This window comes from Mauremys reevesii, linkage group 1, assembly GCF_016161935.1.
Source record: "Mauremys reevesii isolate NIE-2019 linkage group 1, ASM1616193v1, whole genome shotgun sequence".
NCBI classification, from domain to species: Eukaryota; Metazoa; Chordata; order Testudines; family Geoemydidae; genus Mauremys; species Mauremys reevesii.
In genome coordinates this window covers 232710874-232734200 of record NC_052623.1, presented here as the reverse complement: position 1 = coordinate 232734200, position 23327 = coordinate 232710874, and the positions used below count along the sequence as shown (strand labels likewise).

Here is a 23327-nt window from a genome sequence, read left to right as displayed (position 1 = left end):
TTGTTAATTTTTATTACCCTGTGCCAATAGTATTCACTGTCTTATACCAATATTTTAACTTTTCTATGGTGATACGGGAAGGCAAACTCTCTTGTTCTATGTTACTCTTTTACTTTATGTAGCATACATTTCATTCATTATTATTTTTGCCTTTTACCTTTCTATAGTAGAAAAGTTACTTTATTTTGTATATTGGTGTTCCTACAACATGTCTGTGAGCTTCGTTTTAGTGCAATATACCACTCCTGAAAAGCTCAACTCCCATGCCAATTCCGTCAAGCTCCCTCCAGTTTCATTGCTGCCCCACTTTATCTGGCTTAAGCATTTTTAAAGTTTTACTTTTTTATCTATAAAGTCCTTTAATAGTTTTTAATAATTTTTGACCAAAGCCCAGCGACTGCAGAGTTGGTGACATTTTTAATAATTCTTAGCACATTAATATAATTGAACAACATTTTGATAGATTTAATGCTGTCCTCAGTTGGATTAGTTTTTAATTTAGGGCATTTCAGTTTTTTATATAGCTACTTTAGAGTTACCACCTGTCCAGTTTTTAGCCAGACAGTTTTTGGCTTATGTGTCTGGGTGCCAGTTAGGGTTTCCAGGTGCCCAGTTTTCGGGGACCTGGCAACTCTAAATGGCACCGGAACCAAAAGTCTGGTTCCCGCAGGGCAGGGGAAGGTGCTAGGTCATTAACCCACACCAGTCCTTGTTCAGCTGGGGCTCTCCCCTACCTGCAGGTAGGCTCCTTGAGATGATCCAGCAAGCATTTGGGGGAGAGGAGCGGGTGAAGGGGGTGGGGTCTTGAAAGAGGCAGTGAAGGGGGTAGGGCTTTGGAAGAGGTGGTGAAGGAGTCTGGTTACTAGGAATTAGAAAGGTGGCAACCCTAAGTTCTTTAGTTTTAATACAATTATTCTTTTTCCATTTACAAAACGCTACCATACAGGATTTTACTTTTTAATAACACTTACCATACACTACAGTTAAATAGAACTTGGATAAAATTGATAATGGTTAAGCTCCATTTTTTATGTTCACTGATCTTTCTCGGTGCTGGGTTGGTTTTTGTTTTTAAAGCACACAGCCATCTGAAAAAGAAAATACAACCTATTGTGGCTCCTCTTTGGAGCTTCTGTAGGATTTTAATTAAATAGCATATTTTATTTACATTTGTTTGACTCTTTTTATGGTATACACTACATGCCTTATGGGAATGAACTTTTCTTCAGTAGTGCAATCCTTACCCTTTCGTTGCTGTAAAATTGTTACCTATATTAATTTTTACATGAAGTGTAAATGTTTTGTGACTATAGACTTTTTTTCATGTACCCCTATCAAAGTGATTGATTACTTAGAGCCATGGTAAGGTTCAGTGTTCCTAATATTGCTAATCTTGTGACCCCCGCCTTCCCCTTCACCACCACTCTCCTGCAGTTACTTCAGAGGTGCACTATCTCTTTATTTTCCTCTTGCAGATCTTTTAACTGCTGCTGTTTTAATACAAAAGGATTTCGAGTTTTTTTCCCTTCTATTCTGGTTCTGGCTGTCCCTGCCACAGCCACAACTACAGTGTAGTCTAGGGGTCGGCAACCTTTCAGAAGTGGTGTGCCAAGTCTTCATTTATTCACTCTAATTTAAGGTTTCGCATGCCACTAATACATTTTAACGTTTTTAGAAGGTCTCTTTCTATAAGTCTGTAATATATAACTAAACTATTGTATGTAAAGTAAATAAGGTTTTTAAAATATTTAAGAAGCTTTATTTAAAATTAAATTAAAATGCAGAGCTCTCAGACCAGTGGCCAGGACCCGGGCAGTGTGAGTGCCACTGAAAATCAGCTCACGTGCCGCCTTTGGCACGCGTGCCATAGGTTGCCTACCCCGGTCTAGTCCTTATTTAAAAAGATGTTGAACTTCATAATCACACCGAGGTACTCAAATTAACAAATGCTTAAAAAAAAAAAAAAAATAAAAGAATTTAGCAAAGACTACCAGGAAATATTGTCAGCTGCTCAAAAAGTGTCTGTCAGTTTTTGCAACTTTGAATGAAAGATAAATTAATTTTTAGTGGAATTATTTAAAAGCCAATTCATTTCTACATATAAAATGGGGTTTTACAAGCCAGGAATCTGTGTTTAGGTCCTTACCATTTTGCATAATTACACAACTATATTTGCATTTCTTTAAATATTTTGCTCAACACTCTTTGTGTTGCTCTAATTATTTTTTACACAACTGTCCTTAGATTACATTTCCTACTTATACATTTAGAGGCAGCCAAGTTAAAAGGAAATAAGGAGTTTCCATTTGAGTAATTTTGACTAAATTGTCCACAGTCAAATAATCCAAATCAGATTGTGTCTCTGCCTACAGCGGTCATTTACAAATGGTTATTTACAGACTGCTGCTTTGGGGAAAGGGCCCATTTTCCTTCAGAATGACTGTAAAGCAGTGCTTCCCAAACTTGGGACACCATTTGTTCAGGGAAAGCCCCTGGAGGGCCGAGCCGGTTTGTTTACCTGCCGCATCCGCAGGTCCGGCCGATCGCGGCTCCCACTGGCCACAGTTCGCTGCTCCAGACCAATGGGAGCTGCTGGAAGCAGCGGCCAGTATGTCCCTCGGCCCGCTCTGGTTACAGCAGCTCCCATTGGCCTGGAGCATCGAACTGCGGCCAGTGGGAGCCACGATCGGCTGGACCTGCGGACACAGCAGGTAAACAGACCGGCCTGGCCCGCCAGGGGCTTTTCCTACACAAGCGGCGTCCCAAGTTTGGGAAACACCGCTCTAAAGGGTTTTAGGGACAAAAGCGTAGTGGTTGTCACCACCTGACCTCCCTTGCATAATTTGACTATCAAGGTTTCACTGGGCGAGAGTGCATTAAGTTGTACTTCCACAACCAGGTTGTATTATGAAGCTAAGCATTCTTTTTTCCCTTTCTTATTTAATGTTACATTTAATACTTTTACTACACTAGCCTGCTTAATCGCTTCAGCACTTTGTAAAGTTCTAAATGCTCCCTTTAATTCTTCATTTTCTCTCTTTAAATTACTTACTTATTTTCTAAACTGACACATTTCTCAACTGATTTTCTGTCGGGAGTTCTGAGATTATCTTTGTGCTTTTATGCACTCAGTCTTTAGCTACAATTACTGTTTTTTCTCTGATCGTCCTGCAGTCTTTTTTTTTTTTTTATAAGGTTTAGTGGCAATTAACAGATCTTTTTGCTGGCCTTTGCCAAGCATTCTTTTACCTATGTATTCTACATTTTTTTTAAATTTCCTTTATGTTGTTGAATTTTTCTTTAGTAGAGAATTTTATAATATAATTTACTATTTTAGAAGGGCTTTCATTTCTTGTTCAATACTATTTGCTGGAGTTCCTTTTTCACCTGGTCCCAGTCTCCCCTTATCACTTCCCAGGGAGTCCATGGGGACCTCCTTTAGATCTAATACACTTCTCCAGTGCCCTGGAAACCTTCTTAAATTTGAACCCTTCCAATGCCATTGCTAAATTGTTTGGTTGCAATTTTTGATAGCAAAGCTACACACATATTCCAGACAAATGGAACCTGAGTGACAGCACCACTAGGTTGGGATTCCCTTTGAGACCTCTTTCCACTTGGCTTCCCAAGAACTCAGTTTGACTCCAGATTTCGTCACTTAGATATCTTTATTTGGCATGTAGCAAAGCAACTCTGAGTTGATCAAACTCGAGCGTAGAGGGTGTGTATAGGGCGTACCAGGCAGCACAGAAAATTTCTTCCTTTATATACATTTACACATTATGTTGCTTTCACTATATATTGCATTACACATTTTGAGATTGACTTTGTTACTTTGTAGGAACCAATCCCTGTACAGCATGCTTTGTCCACGCATGACTTACTCTTTATCTCATCTTATGTTCCAGGCTTATCTTGTCCACTGTTGTTTTGTCCACTGTAAATGGTTCCTTGGGTGGTGTTCCCCCTTATCTTAGCTAGTACAGGCATTCTGTCTCTTAGGTAAATGGGTCAGTAAGCTATTTTAGTTAGCACAGACATTCTGTTTCCACCCTGCGAATTCATTTACCTCCTAATCCTGTCTCCCAAAAAATGAAGCTTCATCCATGTCTAATTACTCATGTCAAGCCAGGCCTACAGTATGCAGCCTAACAATTCCCATCTTCACAATCTTTCTGATTTTAGGACTATTGATTAAGAAATATTTGTTTTACGTGTTCCATGGAACATTATATGCTTACTCATCCATCCCATGAACGATCTAAATTACAGTGTAAACAGCCGGAGCTCCCTTTCTCCCATCCAAGTTCTAAATCATTATTTAAGGGAATCACCACATATTGTAGATCTGTACTTACTACTGTGATTTGTTTTTTTGAATATTTTCTTAGCAAAATCACTTTTAGTAATTGAGTAACCAAGACATTTTCTGGGTTGTTTTGGTAAGCATATCTGCTCCAGGTACTGTTTCTCTCCACCCCCCGCCCCCCCATTCATTCCTATGTAGATACCTGTCTACTATAGCTCTTTGTGTCATCAGAAGAAAGCAAAAATGCCTTGGGGTGTGTTTTTTCATTTTTGCTTGTTTGTTGGGCTCCCACTTCCCTTACTTTAGGTGGAATTAATACCTGGTATCTCTCTCTTAGCTTGTATCAACTGCATTTTTGATTAAAAGAAGCCAGTACATCTAGTCTGTCTTAAAGGGTCATGTAACAGGGTGTGTAGAGTTAGCAGCTGACTCAACGCCCTGTAACTCTAACAGCACCAACGTAGATTGAGTGGGTTCTAACTAGAAGGTCAATTAACTGAGCAGAGCTACATCTGAGGGGCAGGCAACCTCCGCAGCTGGGAGCATATAAATTGAGAGGAAGGAAGTGCTGGTGGGGAGCTGAGAGCTCTTGTTCAGCTCTGTGTAAGCTCGAAAGCTCGTCTCTTTCACCAGTAGAAGTTGTTCCAGTAGAAGATGTACTTTGTGTCTCTACCAACACAGCTACAACACTGCAAACTAGAAACATAAAATGCCATTTCTGTTCTTTTCTCTATTAGAATCTATGTTTTTATCCTTGCTCTAGTGTTGTCACTTCTCTTTCTGGCAAACATTGGTTCTCCTCTCTGATCCCCACCATGGTTTGTTTTTTTAATTCCTTTCTTGTGCACCAGCAGAGTTCTTGCAATGAACCTGTGCTCTCTCTGTTAGTGAAGAACTAGCTCAGTACAAAACAAAATTGCATCCAACCTAAGCAAGGGGGGAGGCAAATCCATTTGAAGTCCCATGAAGACTTAAACTAGCTGAAGAGCTGTCACAGGATCATTACCAAAAAATCTCCGGGGAGGCAAGTTTTTTTTTTTTTCGTTTTTCTTTAAATATTTATTGTGAACCTGGCTGAGATTCCCATCACATAAAAAGTGTTAAGGTAGGTCGAATTCTGGACATAAACTTCAGGACAATATCCCTTTCACTGTTGTATTAAAGGCAACAACAAAGCATTACTGTCTCTGTTAACCTTTTAAATTAGAAGTTTGCCAACATTTTATCGTCTAGCGTGAAGGGACCTTTAGTATCAGACCACCTGCTGTGATCAGATGACTCATTCCTGTGGGGCTCGTTCTGCAGTGGCTCATTCTGCAGTGGCTCTTGTCTCCTCTTCAATATCAAGAGGAGGGACAAGGGTGCAATCAACCATATTTTAATTTGAATAACTTTTTAAAAAAAAATAGGGAACTAAATAATGGTCCAGATCTTGTGGAGCTGTGCAGCTCAAATAGCGGTGGTGCAAAGGTGGATTTAAGGCACACGGTTCTGCACTCCTGGCTTGTCTGTGAACCAGTGTGGTTCTTTGGCATACATTGTAGCAGCAAGGCTAATTAAGAGGGCTGTTCTAATTTGTAGTAACTGTCAGTGGGAGAGTTTTGTGGGTAGAGTAACTGAGGTGGGACTCGGAGCCCTGGGTGCAGTTTCTGGCACAGCCGCAGACTTCCTTGGGCAGGTAATTTAATGCATTTTGTGCCTCAGTTCCCCATTTGTAAAATGGGGATGCTACTTCTCTACCACCTGAGGTGTTGGTGGTGCATAAAATGTAGTAACGATTGTGAGGCTTTCTTTCTATCCACTTATATGCCCCTCATCACAATACCATTTGAGAGTGCCTCCAAGGGGCTGATGTGACAGCTAAGCCTAGGGAGGCACCAGCTGTGCCATCTTTTCTCCACCTACACATTACACTGACTCAAACACCAGGCCTCCCCTACAGTGGAGGGATTTCCCCCATTGCGATCTATGGTGGCTTCATGGCCACCTTGCTCTCCTGGTGCAGCATAAAGCAGCTGCATTGCAACATCTACTTTGTCACTAATGCCAATTCAGTATACTTCTATTGAGTTGCAGATTTTAAAATATGATGGTGTGCGGCCCTGCCATATAGAATTCAGGGTGCTCTTCAAATTAGTTGTTTGGTGGTATTCAAAGTTGTGGTCTTTTGGAAGAGCTCAGTTTTAGCACAGTCCTTTCAGAACTTTGAATTTAAAATCCTGCTTGCTGCTTGTAAGTAGAACCTCCTGAGGTGGCTGCAGTCCTGGGGAGCAATGAGATTTGAGCCTTTTCAGCAGCTCAAGCTGAAAGCTGAGGAACTTGCCTCAGAAAATGCTGATTTTTGACCACGAACTCAACGAGGTTCAAGACAATATGAAATGTGCCTCTTCACATTGCTTTCTCATAGCACAGCATAGCTCCCACCCACCGATGTGCACTGACAACCCATAGCTAATCACCACCTACTACTCTGCCCACTTTCAGAATGCAGAGATGAACAAAGAAATGAAATTCTAACCCTTTCTACTTGTGAGAGAAGTGAAAAATCAAGTCACCTTGTAGACCATTCATATAGACTTGAAAATTTGTAAGGTGCTTTGGTAACTTGGTGATGGAAAGTGTTTAAAAATTGAGGTTGGCCAGAAAAAAAAAAAGCTTTATCTCTTTTGAAAGGGGTTATTCCCACTGAAGATACAGCACTTGTTCTATTTCAGGACTATCATGAGATATCCGATCTTAAATCTGACATTTTATGTATAGGTAAACAATTTTTTGTTTAGTATAGGTGTATTAAATGGATTGGATATAATTTTCCTCTCCTAAGTCTTTATCGGTTGGACTCATGTGTCACCAGGCGTTATAGCCAGAAAAAGGCAAATACTCTGATAACATTTTGAAAAAAAATCCTGTCCAGAACATTTCTTTCTTCATTTCTGTGAAATACGGGCCATGGCACATATAGAGCTCATGAAAGTGTGGTGTTGCACTGCTAAAAGGTTTCATTCTTTGGCTTTGTCACTCCGTGACTAATGCAGCCATCCTAAACTCAAGCTGGTAAAACCTTCATAGCACATCTTCATGTAATCCCCTAAATATCAAATCTAATTGAGGACTAAGTGCTCACAAATCTGTGTTTTAAAAATAGAAGATGGAGGCAACCAAAATGTCACAATATAGCAAATCATCTAAAAACAATGGTTTTAACCAATTTTTTTTTTAAGAAATAGACTGTCATCTGAATGAAATCTGTGCATGAAGCTGTAGCCCATGACACAAATGAAAGTGGTTGAGTGTTAAATTACTGCAGAAGAAAAAGGGTTTAAAATGGAAAATGCCAGCTAGGCTTGTAGCATTTACAAATCGCTGCTGCTCTTCTTTGTATTTTACTGAATACATGTAATGTACCAGTAATAAGCTTAAATTACTCTTCCTAGTACTCATCGTGCAAACTGCCAGTACTCTAATTTCCACTGTCTCTGCTTCCATTAACAGACCTACCGGGTGACCATCTAGGAAAAATATTACTAAATAGAGAAAATGAAGCTATATTTCAATATGCATACAAAAGCTAAGTGGCAGGTTACATATCACCAAACCAAAGCAGACAGGTAACTTCTAAGTCATCAGGTCTGACTGCATCCTTGTCTTTTCCCAAAGGGGGCAACATCTGTGAATCTTGGTTAAATTGGTTAAAGGCTATGTGGAGAAATGAACCTCCTGAGGTAATGGCCAAATTCTTTTAAATAATCTTGTTAGAGAACCTAAGAGAGAGAATCAAGTGATAGTAAGAGCCTGAGTGTGTGTGTGTGTGTGTGAATAATGGAAAGAAACCGAGGAATGCAGACAATGATTCACAGGAAGTCAAGCATGGTGAAGTTTATTGAGATTGGAAAATGGGGGCACTTACAAAATAAAGTCAGGAACGCGGAATAAAGCTTGTAGGAAAGGCAACAGAGGAGAGTGGCCATGAACTGTAGCTGTAAAAGACTTTTAAAATGTCTTCTGTAATACATATATTAAAACAAATGAAACAATGAAAGACATTTGAAAATAATAAATTCAAAACCTTCCCAGCACCATTAGCAAGATTTTGGCTCTCCCAGTGCCAGGGAATTAACATGCACAAAACACTCCACTGTGCAGGCTACCTGCATTGTGTATAGTATCGCTGTGGGGACAGTAACCTCCATGGGGCTGCTACGCAGCTTCCTTCACAGAGAGTGTGTGGAGCCTTGACTCTGGGGGGCCCACATCCTAAAGTGAGCTGATGTAGAGGGAGAATTAATCTGCCCCAGGTAAAGGACTGGTGCTAATTCCCCCCTGTCTAGACTATGACATAACCAGAGACAGAATTGTGATTTTCATATTTCAGTCTCTGGTCGATCCTGGGGCACTGAAACTACACACTGCTCCCTACTCATGGCTAGTGACAGATCCACAATCTAACCCTAAATAAGGAGAATCTGATACTTGTAAGGATAGGTTAGAGAGTACTGCATAGCAAATTTATGAGGGAAAGGCAGAAATATTGTTTGACAGAACCCTAATAGAAAAGAGAGACCTAGACATATAAGGTAAACCATTCTAAACGGATGATAAAAAAACAATGTAGAGATCTTTCTCCACTCGTGTACCCCACTATTATTGTGAGGTACCTTAATGGGTATTTCTGTTATCCTCTGAAGCATCAAGTCTGAGCAACGGCTAAAGACAGGAATGGGACATGCAGGACAATGGGACGGGATGATCAACTCTGTCGACTGATTTATGTCAGTGCAGCCAAATGAGAAAGCACCATGACCAAACCCAGTTATCTGGTCCTGCACCTTATGTAACAAGCTGGTCCTGATGAGACTTTTTTACATGCACTTTTTAGATTGCTATCCAGATTCAAGGCCTATGTTGCTCACCTGCCTGCAGTTGGTGAGGGAAATAATTGGACTTGCAAACCAAAAGAGCTTCCCACAAGAATTCCAAGATGGTTTTGAGAATGAATGTTAATAATCCCCCCTCTCTCTCCTCCTCCCTCTCACCCCAATGAGGATAAATCTAAGATCTTTGTGAGATTTTAGCAGGTTTGGCCATTTCACTTAAAGTTGGAGGTCTTTCCCCTCTTCATTCACACCGGACTGCATCCAGGAAGTCTTCAGAGACTTGATGGGGTGGCAGTGTGATAGGGGACTGGTCTGGGGCTTGAGAGACCTGGGTTCAGTTCAGTTCCTGGCTCTGCCACTCTGCCACTCTCCTGCTGGGTGACCTCAGGCAAGTCACTTCCCTCCATTTGCCTTAGTTTCCCCTTCTGTAACATGGGTATAATGATACTGACCTTTGTTCTGTGCTTTGAGATCTAACGATGAAAAGTGCTGTATAAGAGCTAGCTGGTATTATCGTTATTATAGATAGGTTAATTTTAAGTGGCTGAGACCTTCATAACAGTTTTTTGGAAGAGGAAGGGGGATTTAAAATGTAACTTTAAAAAAAAAGTGTGGCGTTAAAATGTTCAGGGGAAGATGTTGTAAAAATAGTTAAATCTACATAGACATTTTCCCCCACTTCCCCCAGGAGGTACAAATAGATACATTCCTAGCTTAAGCAAGTTTACAGACATTCTTGTAATTTTTAGCTCCACGATTTCCCTGCCATTTTTTAAACTGTAGCTTGTGTCTCAGAAAAATTAAAGTGCAAACTCAAATACTAGACTAGCTGAATCTCAGAGTGAGTAACCTGTACATCAGTCCTTCTTCTTGCCATTGTGTGAATGTGAACTGCATTGGGGCAATTGAGGAATGAACTCCTACGACACTCAAGGCAAATTAGTGTTTAGTCCTAACTTATTTGGCAGTGTTTCCTTAAATGTTCTGTCCCATTTATCCCTAACAATCATATCTTTGTCTTAAGCTACGTCAACACTGTAATTTGCAGTTCCTGCAGACATATTTGTGTTAACTGTACTCTAGGTAGCTTGGTAAAAAGAGCAGTGAAAATGCAGTGGTGTGGACTTCAGTCTGGGCTGCATAAGCATGGATGTACCTCCAGGGGGACAGGTGGGCTTGTAGGGTGTAACTGCACTGCAATAAAAGACCACTGGGCATGGCTGCGGCTGGCCCGGGTCAATTGACACAGGCTCGTGGGGCTTGGGCTGTGGGGCTAAAAATTACAGTATAGACATTTGGCCTTGGGCTGGAACCTGGTGTCTGAGGCTCTGTGAGAGAGGAGGGCCACAGAGCCCAGGCTCCAGCCCGAGCGTCTACACTGCAATTTTTAGCCTTGAGGCCTGTGAGCCCGAGTCACTTGATCCAGGGTCATGACTTGGTGCCACAGGTTTTTTATTGCAGTGTAGAAGTGCCTGTAGAGCACCTGTAGTGAATCCTGTACCACCGTGTTCTCATTGCAGTTCTTAGCAAGCTAGCACAGATATATACACACACGCACCCTTGGTAATGCAAAGTGTTCCACTTAGGAAGGAAAAATCAGTTTCACACATACAAAATAGGAAGAGACTGTCTAGAAAGGAGTACGGCAGAAAGGGATCTAGGGGTTATAGTGGACCACAAGCTAAATATGAGTCAACAGTGTGATTCTGTTGCAAAAAAAGCAAACGTGATTCTACGATGCATTAACAGGTGTGTTGTGAGCAAGACCTGAGAAGTCATTTTTCTGCTCTACTCTGCACTGGTTAGGCTTCAACTGGAGTATTGTGTCCAGTTCTGGGCACCGCATTTCAAGAAAGATGTGGAGAAATTGGAGAGGGTCCAGAGAAGAGCAACAAGAAGGATTAAAGGTCTTGAGAACATGACCTATGAAGGAAGGCTGAAAGAATTGGGTTTGTTTAGTTTGGAAAAGAGAAGACTGAGAAGGGACATGATAACAGTTTTCAGGTAGCTAAAAGGATGTCATAAGGAGGAGAGAGAAAACTTGTTCATCTTAGCCTCTAAGGATAGAACAGGAAGCAATGGGCTTAAACTGCAGCAAGGGAGGTTTAGGTTGGACATTAGGAAAAAGTTCCTTACTGTCAGGGTGGTTAAACACTGGAATAAATTGCCTAGGGAGGTTGTGGAATCTCCATCTCTGGAGATATTTAAGAGTAGGTTAGATAAATGTGTATCAGGGATGGTCTAGACAGTATTTGGTCCTGCCATGAGGGCAGGGGACTGGACTCGATGACCTCTCGAGGTCCCTTCCAGTCCTAGAATCTATGAATCTAAATCTAAATTTCATCTTGAAAACAAAGACTCTCCAAGAATTTTTTCTCTTCTGTTAGTAGCTGCTGTTGATATGCCAATAATGTACATAGCCATATCTTTTTGTCTACAATCATCATTGGTTAGCCCCAATGAGCTATCAGTAGTTTGATAATAAGACAAATTAGCTGGTGTTCCCTCCCCCGATCCCCCAAAGTACTGGAGAGGGAAAGGGGATGGTCTTGTGGTTAACGCATTGGACAGGGACTTTGAAATCTGGATTCTGTTCCTGGCTCCGCTACAGCTATTCCTGTGCAACATTGGATAAGTCACCTTATCTCCCTGTATCTCAGTTCCGTTTTACGAGGATAGTCATGTTTTATTTCTTCTTCTCTGTGTATTTATATAGTACTTAGAATAATGGGGCTCTGGTCTTGGCTGCGGCCTTCTACGTGCTACTATAATACAAATCATAATAATGGGTCTTTGATCAGTTTTGATGTGTTTTAAAGACACTTTCCTGAATAATAAAAGCAGCTTGTTGGTTTTGTTTATAACACTTGCACATCTTGCCACTTTTCCGTGTGGCTCTCTCAACCATTTTTTTTCAGTGTTAGATTTATTTTTATATTTTCAAGTCTGTGGCAGGAAGTGGAACATACAGTATTGCAAATATGTAGAAGAAAGCACCCTTTGTAAACCACCTTTGAGCCCCAGAAGTGGAGAATCAACATGGAGCTGGACTGGGCAGCAGCTTGGCTGTGTGTGGCTGGCTTAGCACAGCTATGTTTGTGCCATCAGACTAGTGTGTGTTTTTCATACCTGTAGCTTTTAAAGAAAGGTATTGGCTGACACAACATTTTCCAAAGTTCTGGCAACTGCTGATGACTTTTCCATGATACAAACCCTTCAACAATCTGCACGCACACAGAGATGTATATAATGACTGAATACTGGACTTATGAAGTATTCAGTCTCGTTATTCACGTTTTTGTTTTTCTAATCATTATAGAGTACAAGGATTCCAATAATGCAAATGATGAAGCGTTACCATTGTTTAAATGTGGGAGTTTAAAATTCTGTACATCTACAGCATCACTAAAATACTTTTGGTGTATAGTAATGAGTTGGGGGCCCCATTGTGCTAAGCACTCTACAAACATAAAATAAGAGGCAGTAACCCTTGCTTCAAGGAACTGAAAAGCTAGGGCCTTGATTATGCATATGCTTAGTTTTACATTAATTAGCTCTACTGTAGGCCTATTTACCTAGGTGGATAACATTGATCACATACAAAGCTCTGCAGGATTGGGGCCTAAATAAAGACAAGATGTACCAGGTAGGTGTAGCACAGGCCAGCCTGGGAGGAAGACAGAGTTTTCTGTAACTGGATTCCCTTTTACTGAAATTGTTCCAAATAGCTAATTATAAACTTCTTAATGTGATTTCCACAGTCTTGTTAGGCGGAGGTCTGGGATGGTGGTGGTGCCTTAATCAGGGGCGGCTCTAGACATTTCGCCGCCCCAAGCACGGCGGCATGCCGCGGGGGGCACTCTGCCGGTCGCTGGTCCCGCGGCTCCGGTGGACCTCCCGCAGCCGTGCCTGCGGAGGGAGCCGCGGGACCAGCGGACCCTCCACAGGCACGCCTGCGGGAGATCCACCGGAGCCGCCTGCCGCCCTCTCCGCGACCGGCAGAGCGCCCCCCGCGGCATGCCGCCCCAAGCATGCTCTTGGCATGCTGGGGCCTGGAGCCGCCCCTGGCCTTAATATAATGCAGAATATGTAAAGATCACATAGTGGTCTGGTCCCCAAAAATTTACTTCTAGGGAAAAAGCGGGAGAGGGAAGGGGAAGGGAAAATAAGGGGTTCCTCAATGGTAATGTTTTTGCTGCTGAACTGAAAGGACTTGTGTTCTCACAGTGTACCAGGGAATGGTCTCAGGTTTAGACATTACAGTGTCAGCATTGAAGCATACCGTTGATAGTGAGCGGGTGCTGGTGCTCCACCGTTAGAGCTGTCACCTGTTTTAAAAAAAAAAGAAAAGGAAAAAAAAGAGACATGAGATGATTTCCCGTCTGCTCATCTTTGGGGGGCTACAACTGCAGAAGTTAAAGATCACAAGGTGCTTTTTCAACGAGAGGGCTGAGGCAGATGCAGCCTCCTGTTTCAATGGGTGCACTATGCTAACCTGTCAGAGGGGCACTGACCATCTACAAGAGCACTAGCTGCCCCAGCACTGCAACCCTAATCCCATCCCAGTGTAGAGAGGCAACAGGGCCAAACCTGAGTGGCGTTGTGACCCTTTGTGCCAGGTCACTACACCCGGAGCAGGAAGTTAAACCCAGCCCTGTGGGACAGGAGCTACCACTGCGTAGTGAATGCAGAGGGGGCTCATTCTCCAGTCCCTCTTTGCCTCCACCCCGGGGCCTCCCCTCTGCACCCAGCTGAGAGAAATGTATGTTTTCCTGTTTAATTGATGTCAAGATTTCTGTAGGTGCAACTGAACCATGCTATAGCTGCCTTGGAGAGAGCTAGAAACTGCTGTTCCAGCCAACATTCCTGGTCACAGTAAAAACTTGTTAAATGTTCCTGGCTGCATATAAGCTGTTGCTGCTCACATAATGGCTGCACAGTTTGCCTATAGTCATTGCACGACCTCATCCAACTGCAAAGCATTTAAAAATACATGGAGCATAAAGCCAAATTTTATTTTAGAATGGATGCGTAAGGGCCGAGCTGCAGGCTGCCAGGTCTAGTGGTTGGAGCTGGAATCAGAATCAGGGAGTTGAGCCAAGGGTCAGGATTAGAGTCAGAGACCGTGGGCAAGGAATCTGGCAAGAAGGCAAGGTCCAATGTAGCATCCACTTGTGCGGACAAAATCCTGTGCCTCTCTTTGGGTTTAAATAGGAAGCTCTGACCAATCGGCGTTCACGGTGTTCCTTCAGTCAGGCCGAGGGAAGAAGCCCTTCCTGATGTAACTTCAGGTCTCATGGTCTCTCCTGCTCAGCTGGTTAATAATGGGCTGCTGGCTGGGAGCAGGGAAGCAACAGTTGGCTGAGGACCCAGGTCCAAAACCTGTGCGGTCATGACCGAATCCATGTTTTATTACAAGATCTCTTAAAATGACACTTTTAAGATAAATTTGTGGGTAACAAGAGTTTGCATTATCTATATTTGAATTTACAGATTTCTACATAATCAGCAGTGGATTAAAGTGTGATATCTTGCAATTCTCAGTGCCTTTGATCTGGTCTACACTACATGGTTAGGTCAATGTAAGCTGCCTTGCGTCGACCTAGCTGTGGAAGTGTCTTCACTTAAATTTGGCTCCTGCCAACTTAAGCGCCTCTCTGCGCTGATTTAGTAACACCACCTCCCCAAGTGGCGTAGAGTTGTGGTCAGTGTAATTAGGTCAATTGCTTACATCGACTGTTACTGGCTTTCAAGACCCATCCCACAATGGCTGACGCTGAAAATACAATCAATACAAGTGCTTCTGGTGAGGTTGTGTACCACCACCACAAGGAGCCAAGCGCACATGTGCGCACAAGTGATTTAATAACTGTGGTGGCTGTCTGCTGATGTAAGGTTAGGTTGACGTAATTTTATAGTGTAGATATGGCCTTAGATTTACTAACTTGGTTTTTAAGGTAAGTAATGAAAGTGGTAACATTTTAATGTTCAATATGTACAATTTTATCCATCGCTACATGAATGTTCATCTGTCCAGGGTCTGTGGTGTGCCTGAGAGCTGGAAGGAACACAGGGATTTCCAAAGCATAGTGAGACAAGTTCTGGTGCATTATACCTGTGTCTGCAACAGTTATTGAAGTAAAGAAGTTGGACAGCCTGGCCATTTCTCCTGACTCTAAAACTGGTTAAACCTAGCATTTTGAGGCTATAAAGAGGCACTTCCATTCAGAGAACCTTTTATGGATGAAGAATACTATTTAAATTCACAGTATTTATAAGTTCTGCAAACCAGACTTCTTGTCTGTTTGGAAGTATTTAAAAACAACCGACTCTCCTGTCCCCCCATACACAGAGGACTATTTCTTTCACTAAGTTAGGCTTTAAAATAATTTAAAGTCGGGACAACAAGAGATTTACCAGCAAGTCCACTGTCTCCAATCTAGTCCAGGTCATATTGATCAAGAATTGGGACTCAAGGCTGCTGGGGAAATACTGAATGGGTCCATCAAAGCTGGTTTGTTCACCTGGACACTGAGAGAAATTGCTGTGCTGGAGCAGTTTGAAGCAGCTAAGCAGGAAGAGAAGGGGTGTTTGTGGGGCTGTGTGCTAGAAATTGACTATAGACGGTAGGATCCATAGTCATTTAATTTGTGCAGCAATGTCCGCAACTGTAGCAGATCTTGCCTAATTGTGCTCAGAGGGTGAAATTCAGAGGACTTAATAAAAGGCCTATGCAATGCTTGAAGCCTGCTTCTCAAAGGCATAAGTGGGGCATATCCTGTGTGGCCCTCTGCAAAGGGGTGAATTTTTAGAAGAGCCTGCTATTGCTTGTTGCACAAACCAAATGATTATGGAGCCTGCCACCAGTCTTCAATACTAGGCCAATAACAGGTTATCAATAAAGCATTTTGTGTATCACCATGGCTAGAAATGGGTACTACTGGGATTTGCCCTTTCCAGTGAGATGCAGCCTTTGGTTTCTAGTTCTGATAAATATTGAGATAACGAACTTTAAGACAGTGACGTTATGCTAGTTTTAGATAACTTATTTCTAGTGTGTTGCTTTGAATTTTTCTGACTCTTGAGGTTCGTGCAGTTGGATTCATGACGTGAAGGAAGGCTAGCTTAACTTGTGGAGGGAGATAACAAATAGTGCCATTAATGTTAGAAAAGAGAGTGCCACAAAATGCTTCTAATATAGCTTTTCTGTAAAATATCTGGCACTTGTTAGAATGTCTTGTATAGCTCCTGAGGAGCTTTCTTCTTTTGTGAGGAATGTGTGCATCTCAAACTCTCATGCTGATTAAAATCTTCATAATAAGACCACACCATCGTGTACTGTCCCTAATATAGTGTATTCTGTAATACATAAAATGTCAGCAGCAGAAGTGTTGATTCCTTTTTGTGTCCTGTCTGCTTGGGACTAGGATTAACAAAATGCCAGGATATGTAGCTAAGTGAAAATCCAGTAATTTATGTTGCTTTTCAGCCTGCAAAGCGAGCTGGCACTTCTCAGGATCGTATATTAAATCAGTTGAATGTTACTGTAATTGGTTAACGTGTTATGCACATATATTTACAGTACTGGTATTATAAGGATCTCTTCAAGAAACTCCTGCGTTGTCCCTCTGGCTTCATAGAAATGGCTTCATATTAACAGTTTTCTTCTGCTCACTAGGATGTGATTTGTTGTAACTGTAAACTGTAAAACCATAAACTGGAACCAGCAAGATGATGACTAACTAGGAGGGAAATGGTTTTAACATGCCTCTGCTTTGCCAAGGAATACGAAAACAATGAGAGCTTTGTCAAGTCCGTGGGTCAACTAGCCTACTAGTGATATATGGTGTTTTTATAAGCATGCCACATTTTGCTTTTTTTTTTTTTTTTTTTAAGTGCCGTTTAGCAGCTGAAATGTGATTTCCCATCTGTTTGCCCCAACAACTGCTGAACATCACCTTCATGGTTGTGTGTTGTTTAGTGATCGGACACATCCTGAGTAACATAGAAGCTGACTCCTCTTGGTCCTCTCTGGCAGGCGTGTAGGGCGGTCTGCCTTTATTTAATTATTTTGCAGTAGTTTGAAAAGCTAGGAATGTGGACAAATAGCAATTGCCAAGACATTTTGTGTCCATACACTACAGCTCCTCAACCCTGCAGTAGTCCTTTCCCCTCACCCCAGTGTTTTGCTCCTTGATTCTCTGTAACCCACTTCTCCTTTTCTTTCCAGTTAGTCATGACTAAGGCTAAGTTTTTGTCATGGATCTTTTTAGTAAAAGTCATGGACAGGTCACGGGCAGTAAAGAAAAATGCACGGAAGCTGTGACCTGTTCCTGACTTTTACTAAAAAGATCTGTGACAAAATGGGGATTTATGGGTCCCCACACCACCTGCAGCGGGGCAGCTGCGTGGCGGCTTGGAGCTCTGGGGGCCCCCACCACAAGTTGGGTGTTGGAGCTCCAGGGTCCCCTGCTGCCCAGAGCTAGGAGCTCCAGGGTCCCCTCTGACTGCAGCAGCTGGGGGCTGTGGCGCAGCCCTGCTGCCCGCAGTGCCGGAGGTCCCCCGCCAGCCATGGCAACCGGGAGCTCCGTGAAGTGTCCCTGCCGCTCGCGGCTGCCGGGGTCCCCCCGCCAGCCGCAGTGGCCAGGAGCTGTGAGGTGGCGGGGGAACCTGCAGCTCCTGACTGCTGCAGGCTGAAGTCATGGAGGTCACGGGAAGTCATGGATTCTGTGACTAAATCATAGCCTTAGTCATAATGCACTTTCCATATGCCTTGCCCCTACCTGTCTTTCAGGACAAGCTGCAGCACTTCATGTGCCAAACATCCTATCTGCTGGGGCCCAAGCTGTATTAAAACTAATGAGCTTCCCTACTTGGAAGCCTTATGGCAAACTGTGTACACCATCCATTGCTAGTCATCAGAAGCCAAATTCTATAATAGGAAGGGGCCTATTTAGTGGGGAGTTCAAAGCTTGGGCCAAGGCTTTAAAAAGTAACTAGTGATTTAAGAGCGACCTTAAAAGAGGCTTGCCTTTTAGAAAGTTCAGCGCATCCCTCCCCTTTGAAAATTAAGATGTCTCAAATTGGGCACCCAAATCACTAGTCACTTCTGGAAAATCTTGGCCTTGGAACTCCCACTATTCCTCCTTCACCCATGCAAAACCCTTCTAAAACCGAAGTGTTTACGGTCTCTTCCATGAAGAATTAAGGTGACGTACTGTCAACATAATCTGCTCTCTTGAAGCAATTTAGAAGTTGTTAACTTGCTGAAAATGTAGTGAATTAATGAAACGTTAATATTCATAGCACAAATTCCATAGCAGTAGTCAGTAAGTTTTTAAAAATAATAAATAACTGATCATTTTATAGCTGATGGAGACTTGGAGCAGCTAGTCCAACAGAGAACATCACATGCCCATTTCAGCCTGTTGGTACTAACTCTGATTGTTTTTCAGATGGATGGAAGATTGCCATGTGAGTTAAATTTACCTGTTAATGGCACACGTCATCAACCTGAGTCCAGAAATCCTAGAGAGGCGCTGAATCCTATCCCCACCCCCTCAAAAAACAGCATCCAGCTCTTCTTGAACTGATTTACACTACTTGTTTTTTTATTGCTACCTCATAAACTGGTGCTGGATTGTATTTCAACCAGTGATGAAACACTGCGGGGTAGACTAGATGACCCTTGCAGTCCCTTCTAACACTATGATTCTATGATGTATTGTTTTAATAAATAAACTCTATCTGAACAGTTAACATTCCTCCTCTTTCACTTCAGCCCATGATATCCTGGGTAGTGAGTTATAGGCTCTTTCTTATATTTTAAGTATCTTTTAATTGCTTTTCACAGTACGGAACTGATACAAGATATGTCTATAAGCTTAAGAGCCATAAAAGGAACATGTTATCCATGTTGCAGTCTTTATCCTAGCTGTCTTTGCAAATTCCAACAAACAGCTTGAAAAGAGATATTTAAGAGTAGGTTAGATAAATGTCTATCAGGGATGGTCTAGACAGTATTTGGTCCTGCCATGAGGGCAGGGGACTGGACTCGATGGCCTCTTGAGGTCCCTTCCAGCCCTACAATTTATGAATCTATGAAAGTTCCCCAAATACCTATACAAAACTTTAACCTTAAACTTCAATATCCTAAACGATATGTAGCTTCTCCTCTACTGGTTGGAGGTTGGTGAGTGAGCAATAATAAATGTAAGTTTTAGGATGCATCAGGCGAGGTATTTCCAGCAAAGATAAGGAGGTGTTAGTACCGTTATACAAGGCACTGGTGAGACCTCATCTGGAATACTGTGTACAGTTCTGGTCTCCCATGTTTAAGAAGGATGAATTCAAACTGGAACAGGTTCAGAGACGGGCTACTAGAATGATCCAAGGAATGGAAAACCTGTCTTATGAAAGGAGACTCAAAGAGCTTGGCTTGTTTAGCCTAACCAAAAGAAGGTTGAGGGGGGATATGATTGCTCTTTATAAATATATCAGAGGGATTAATATTAGGGAGGGAGAGGAATTATTTAAGCTTAGTACCAATGTGGACACAAGAACAAATGGATATAAACTGGACACTAGGAAGCTTAGACTTGAAATTAAACGAAGGTTTCTAACCATTAGAGGAGTGAAGTTCTAGAACATCCTTCCAAGGGGAGTAGTAGGGGCAAAAGACATATCTGGCTTTAAGACTAAGCTTGATAAGTTTATGGAAGGGATGGTATGATGGGATAGCCTAATTTGGGAAATTAATTTGGCAATTGATCTTTGATTATCAGCAGGTAAGTATGCCCAGTGGTCTGTGATGGGATGTTAGGTGGGATGGGATCTGAGTTACTACAGAGAATTCTTTCCTGGGTGCTGGCTGGTGAGTCTTGCCCACATGCTCAGGGTTTAACTGATCGCCATATTTGGGGTCGGGAAGGAATTTTCCTCCAGGGCAGATTGGCAGAGGCCCTGGAGGTTTTTCACCTTCCTCTGCAGCATGGGGCACGGGTCACTTGCTGGAGGATTCTCTGCAGCTTGAGGTCTTCAAACCACAATTTGAGGACTTCAGTAACTCAGACATAGGTTAGGGGTTTGTTATAGAAGTGGATGGGTGAGATTGTGTGGCCTGCATTGTGCAGGAGGTCAGACTAGATGATCATAATGGTCCCTTCTGACCTTAAAGTCTATGAGTCTAAATGAAATTATTTGGCCTGGGGCATCAGGTTTTTGGCTGCTTCCAAGAGCAGGATGGCACCTCAGTGACCAGTGGTCTGATCTAGGATGGGGAATGCTATGTCGTGCCTATGTGAACATCCTGTAAGACACAAGCTGGCCATGCTAGTCAGACTTTATCCTGGTTCTGTGTCATGAGATGTTTGCTCTCATTACTTTTGAGAAGTTTGGAGTTCAAGCATGTTTTAGATCTGGATCTGTTTAAGTCACACACATAAGGAATCCTATCCGCTTCAGTGAGATTAAAATTATACACAAGCTTTACTATTCGAGAATCAAGGGTGAAATCCTCCTGGGCCCACTGAAGTCTATGGGAGTTTTTCCATTAAATTCAGTGGAACCAGGATTTCACCTGAGGTTGGTTTGTCTTTCAGAATGTAAATGACAAAGACCATTACTCACTGTGTTAATATGGTTTCAGTGACATACGTTTAGTTTTTATCAACCCAAGCAACTGTATTGGGCACAAAGTTGGGGCAAAAGGATGAATTCTGACAGGCAGTGAGGTGAGGGAAGGATGATTTTGGGAGGAGAGAAACTAGACTCTGTTGAGGGAACCTCTGTTGTGGAACTTTTTTCTCTAATAGATACTGCTAAGTAGAGCTAATTAAATAACTGATGGCTAATTTAGTAGAATAAATAATTCTTTTATTTCTGATTGTGACTGATCTGTAACCAGATGTATTTTTTCTCAAGTTTATTTGTCAAACAAGTTGATTCTTGATCTGTAGCTTGTTCATAAACCATTTTCTGGCAAGTATTTGATATTTGAAATTCCAGCTGTTTCTAACAGGCATATTGGTCATATAGCATTGTTTCAATTTCCTGGCTGGGTGGACTCTTACAAGTAGTTTCTGATTCAAAATACTCACAATTATCGATTTGAAATCTGCCTTCTCTGTTTGTTTGCTTTTTTCAATGGATATTCCTGACAGTAAACTAGATTGCCTGTGAATACTCACAGGCAATGAGCACAAAAGAGATGGAAGTGCAGTCAAACTAAATTTATTTAGCAGTTCTGACAGATATTATCGGAAAACTGTTTGTGGTATTTGCCTATCCCAGCTCCAGTGCTAGAAGGTGTGCTTAGCCTGAACAGGGAAAAAGTTTAACTAAACCAGCATTAAACTAGAACAAAACAGTAGGAAATAGTACAAGGAGGAGCTTAGTAGTACTAGTATAATTTCTTCCTTATAAAAAAAAAGTTATATCAAACTGCCACAGTTGAAATCAGAAGAGGATCTCAAGTTAGACTCCTTTTGATACAAATAATATGGGATTGCTTAGAAGAGTATTCTCTGTGAGGGCCCCACAACTCTGGAAGTTGATTTCCCAGTGTTGCCAACTCACATTTTTATCATGAGTCTCAGTCTCTCGAGTCATGTGATTAGTTGAGAATCTCAACTTTCATTTAAAGAAAAAAGTGAATGTCTAGTCCTCAGGATTGTGGAGGAAAGCTTGAAAACATGACTCAATAGCATTCTGGAGTCTCAAAAGCAGAAAGCAAAGAAAAAATACAGGCCCCTGCCTCCTTTTTTTTAAAAGAAGATTTCAACTCATTATTTTCTTTGTGGAGGCCTGACTCGTGACATGGAAACTCTTGTGGTTGGCAGTATTGTCTTTTTGGTCCAAAATAGCCTGAATCTGATGACCTTTTGGGAATGTTTCAAAGCTTACCTCTTTCCTCCCCTTCCAAAATTTGAAAATGTTGGGGGAATTATTAAAAGTGGGGAATTGTTTGAGGAGGAAGGAAGGGGATTTAAATTCTTAGGTAACCCACCACCAGCAAATCATGCTATCTGAAATTGTGCTGTTGCACTTAGAATATGTTTAAATTATGTCAAGGATCCTGTTTTAGCATTTTTTTATATTGCATTATTTATTTTAGCTGCATCTTTTCAGTACACACTTTTGGTCCGTCCCCCCCTCTTTCTTCTCTCGACTATATTACATCATCCAACGCCATCTAATAGTTTTTAATCCTGAATTAATTTTAATTACCTCTTAAAGGTTTCCTTCTTTTTGGCAGGTTTGTTCCACTGCTGATCTTTCACAGCTCAGTTGTGTGTTATTAGCTGTTTAAGCAGTCAGATTAATTCCATTATTTCCCATCTCTTCTAGGACTGCTCAGTGGGCAGACTTCCCCTACAAACAGCAAATTGGAGAAGCTGGACTCTCAGCAAGTGTTACAGCTGTGCCTACGATACCAAGATCACCTTCATCAATGTGCAGAAGCTGTTGCCTTTGATCAGAATGCTTTAGTGAAACGAATCAAAGAGGTATGCTGTACAATAGGTGTATGCTTTCAGAGAGGGAGATAGCTGGGGTTGAACTAGGACTAGCTCAACAGCTATAGCAGTGCTTGCTATCTATCACCTTAAGTCATTTGCAGTAATCCCTTAGGTTCTTCTTTCAAAGAGAAACTTTAAAGGTAAGTAAGTAAGTGTGTGTGTGTGTGTGTGTGTGTGTGTGTGTGTGTGTGTGAGACTGAGTATCCCCTTGGCTTGAGCAATGGGCACCCTAAACCTTACTGGTGAAAGATTTGTCATATGAGACTAGATCGTTGGACCAATATCCTGCCTTATGTAGTGTCCAGTTCCTGACATTCGAGGCAAATGTTCACTGACCTGCACTTCTAATGCACATGCCCAACATGGTTCTCAAACTTTCCTTGTTTACTGCGTGCCGTTTTGTGAGAGAATCTCTTGTGGACCCTCCTTCTCTCCCAGTGCCTGTTAACCCCAGCTGGTTAATTCTCAAAGTGATTCAATATGGAGACCAGCAAAAAGGGCTTCATGGAGCACGGCTTATAACTAAGCCAATGTTTGAGAATCAATGACCTGGTCAGTTAAGCAATGGCACACATGGGAAGGAAATTATTCCTGATGCAAACAGCATACACCTTGAAGCCTGCAACT

At 42.0% G+C, this 23327-nt stretch overlaps 1 protein-coding gene across 1 annotated transcript in view; it reads left to right on the top strand.

Annotated features, from left to right (window-relative positions):
- Positions 1-23327, top strand: part of BORCS5 (BLOC-1 related complex subunit 5) — a 133487-nt gene that overhangs the window by 75757 nt on the left and 34403 nt on the right. Inside the window, exon 3 of the mRNA XM_039520592.1 lies at positions 22531-22688. Coding sequence (XP_039376526.1) covers positions 22531-22688 — 158 coding nt within the window. The remainder of the gene's footprint in view (positions 1-22530; positions 22689-23327) is intronic.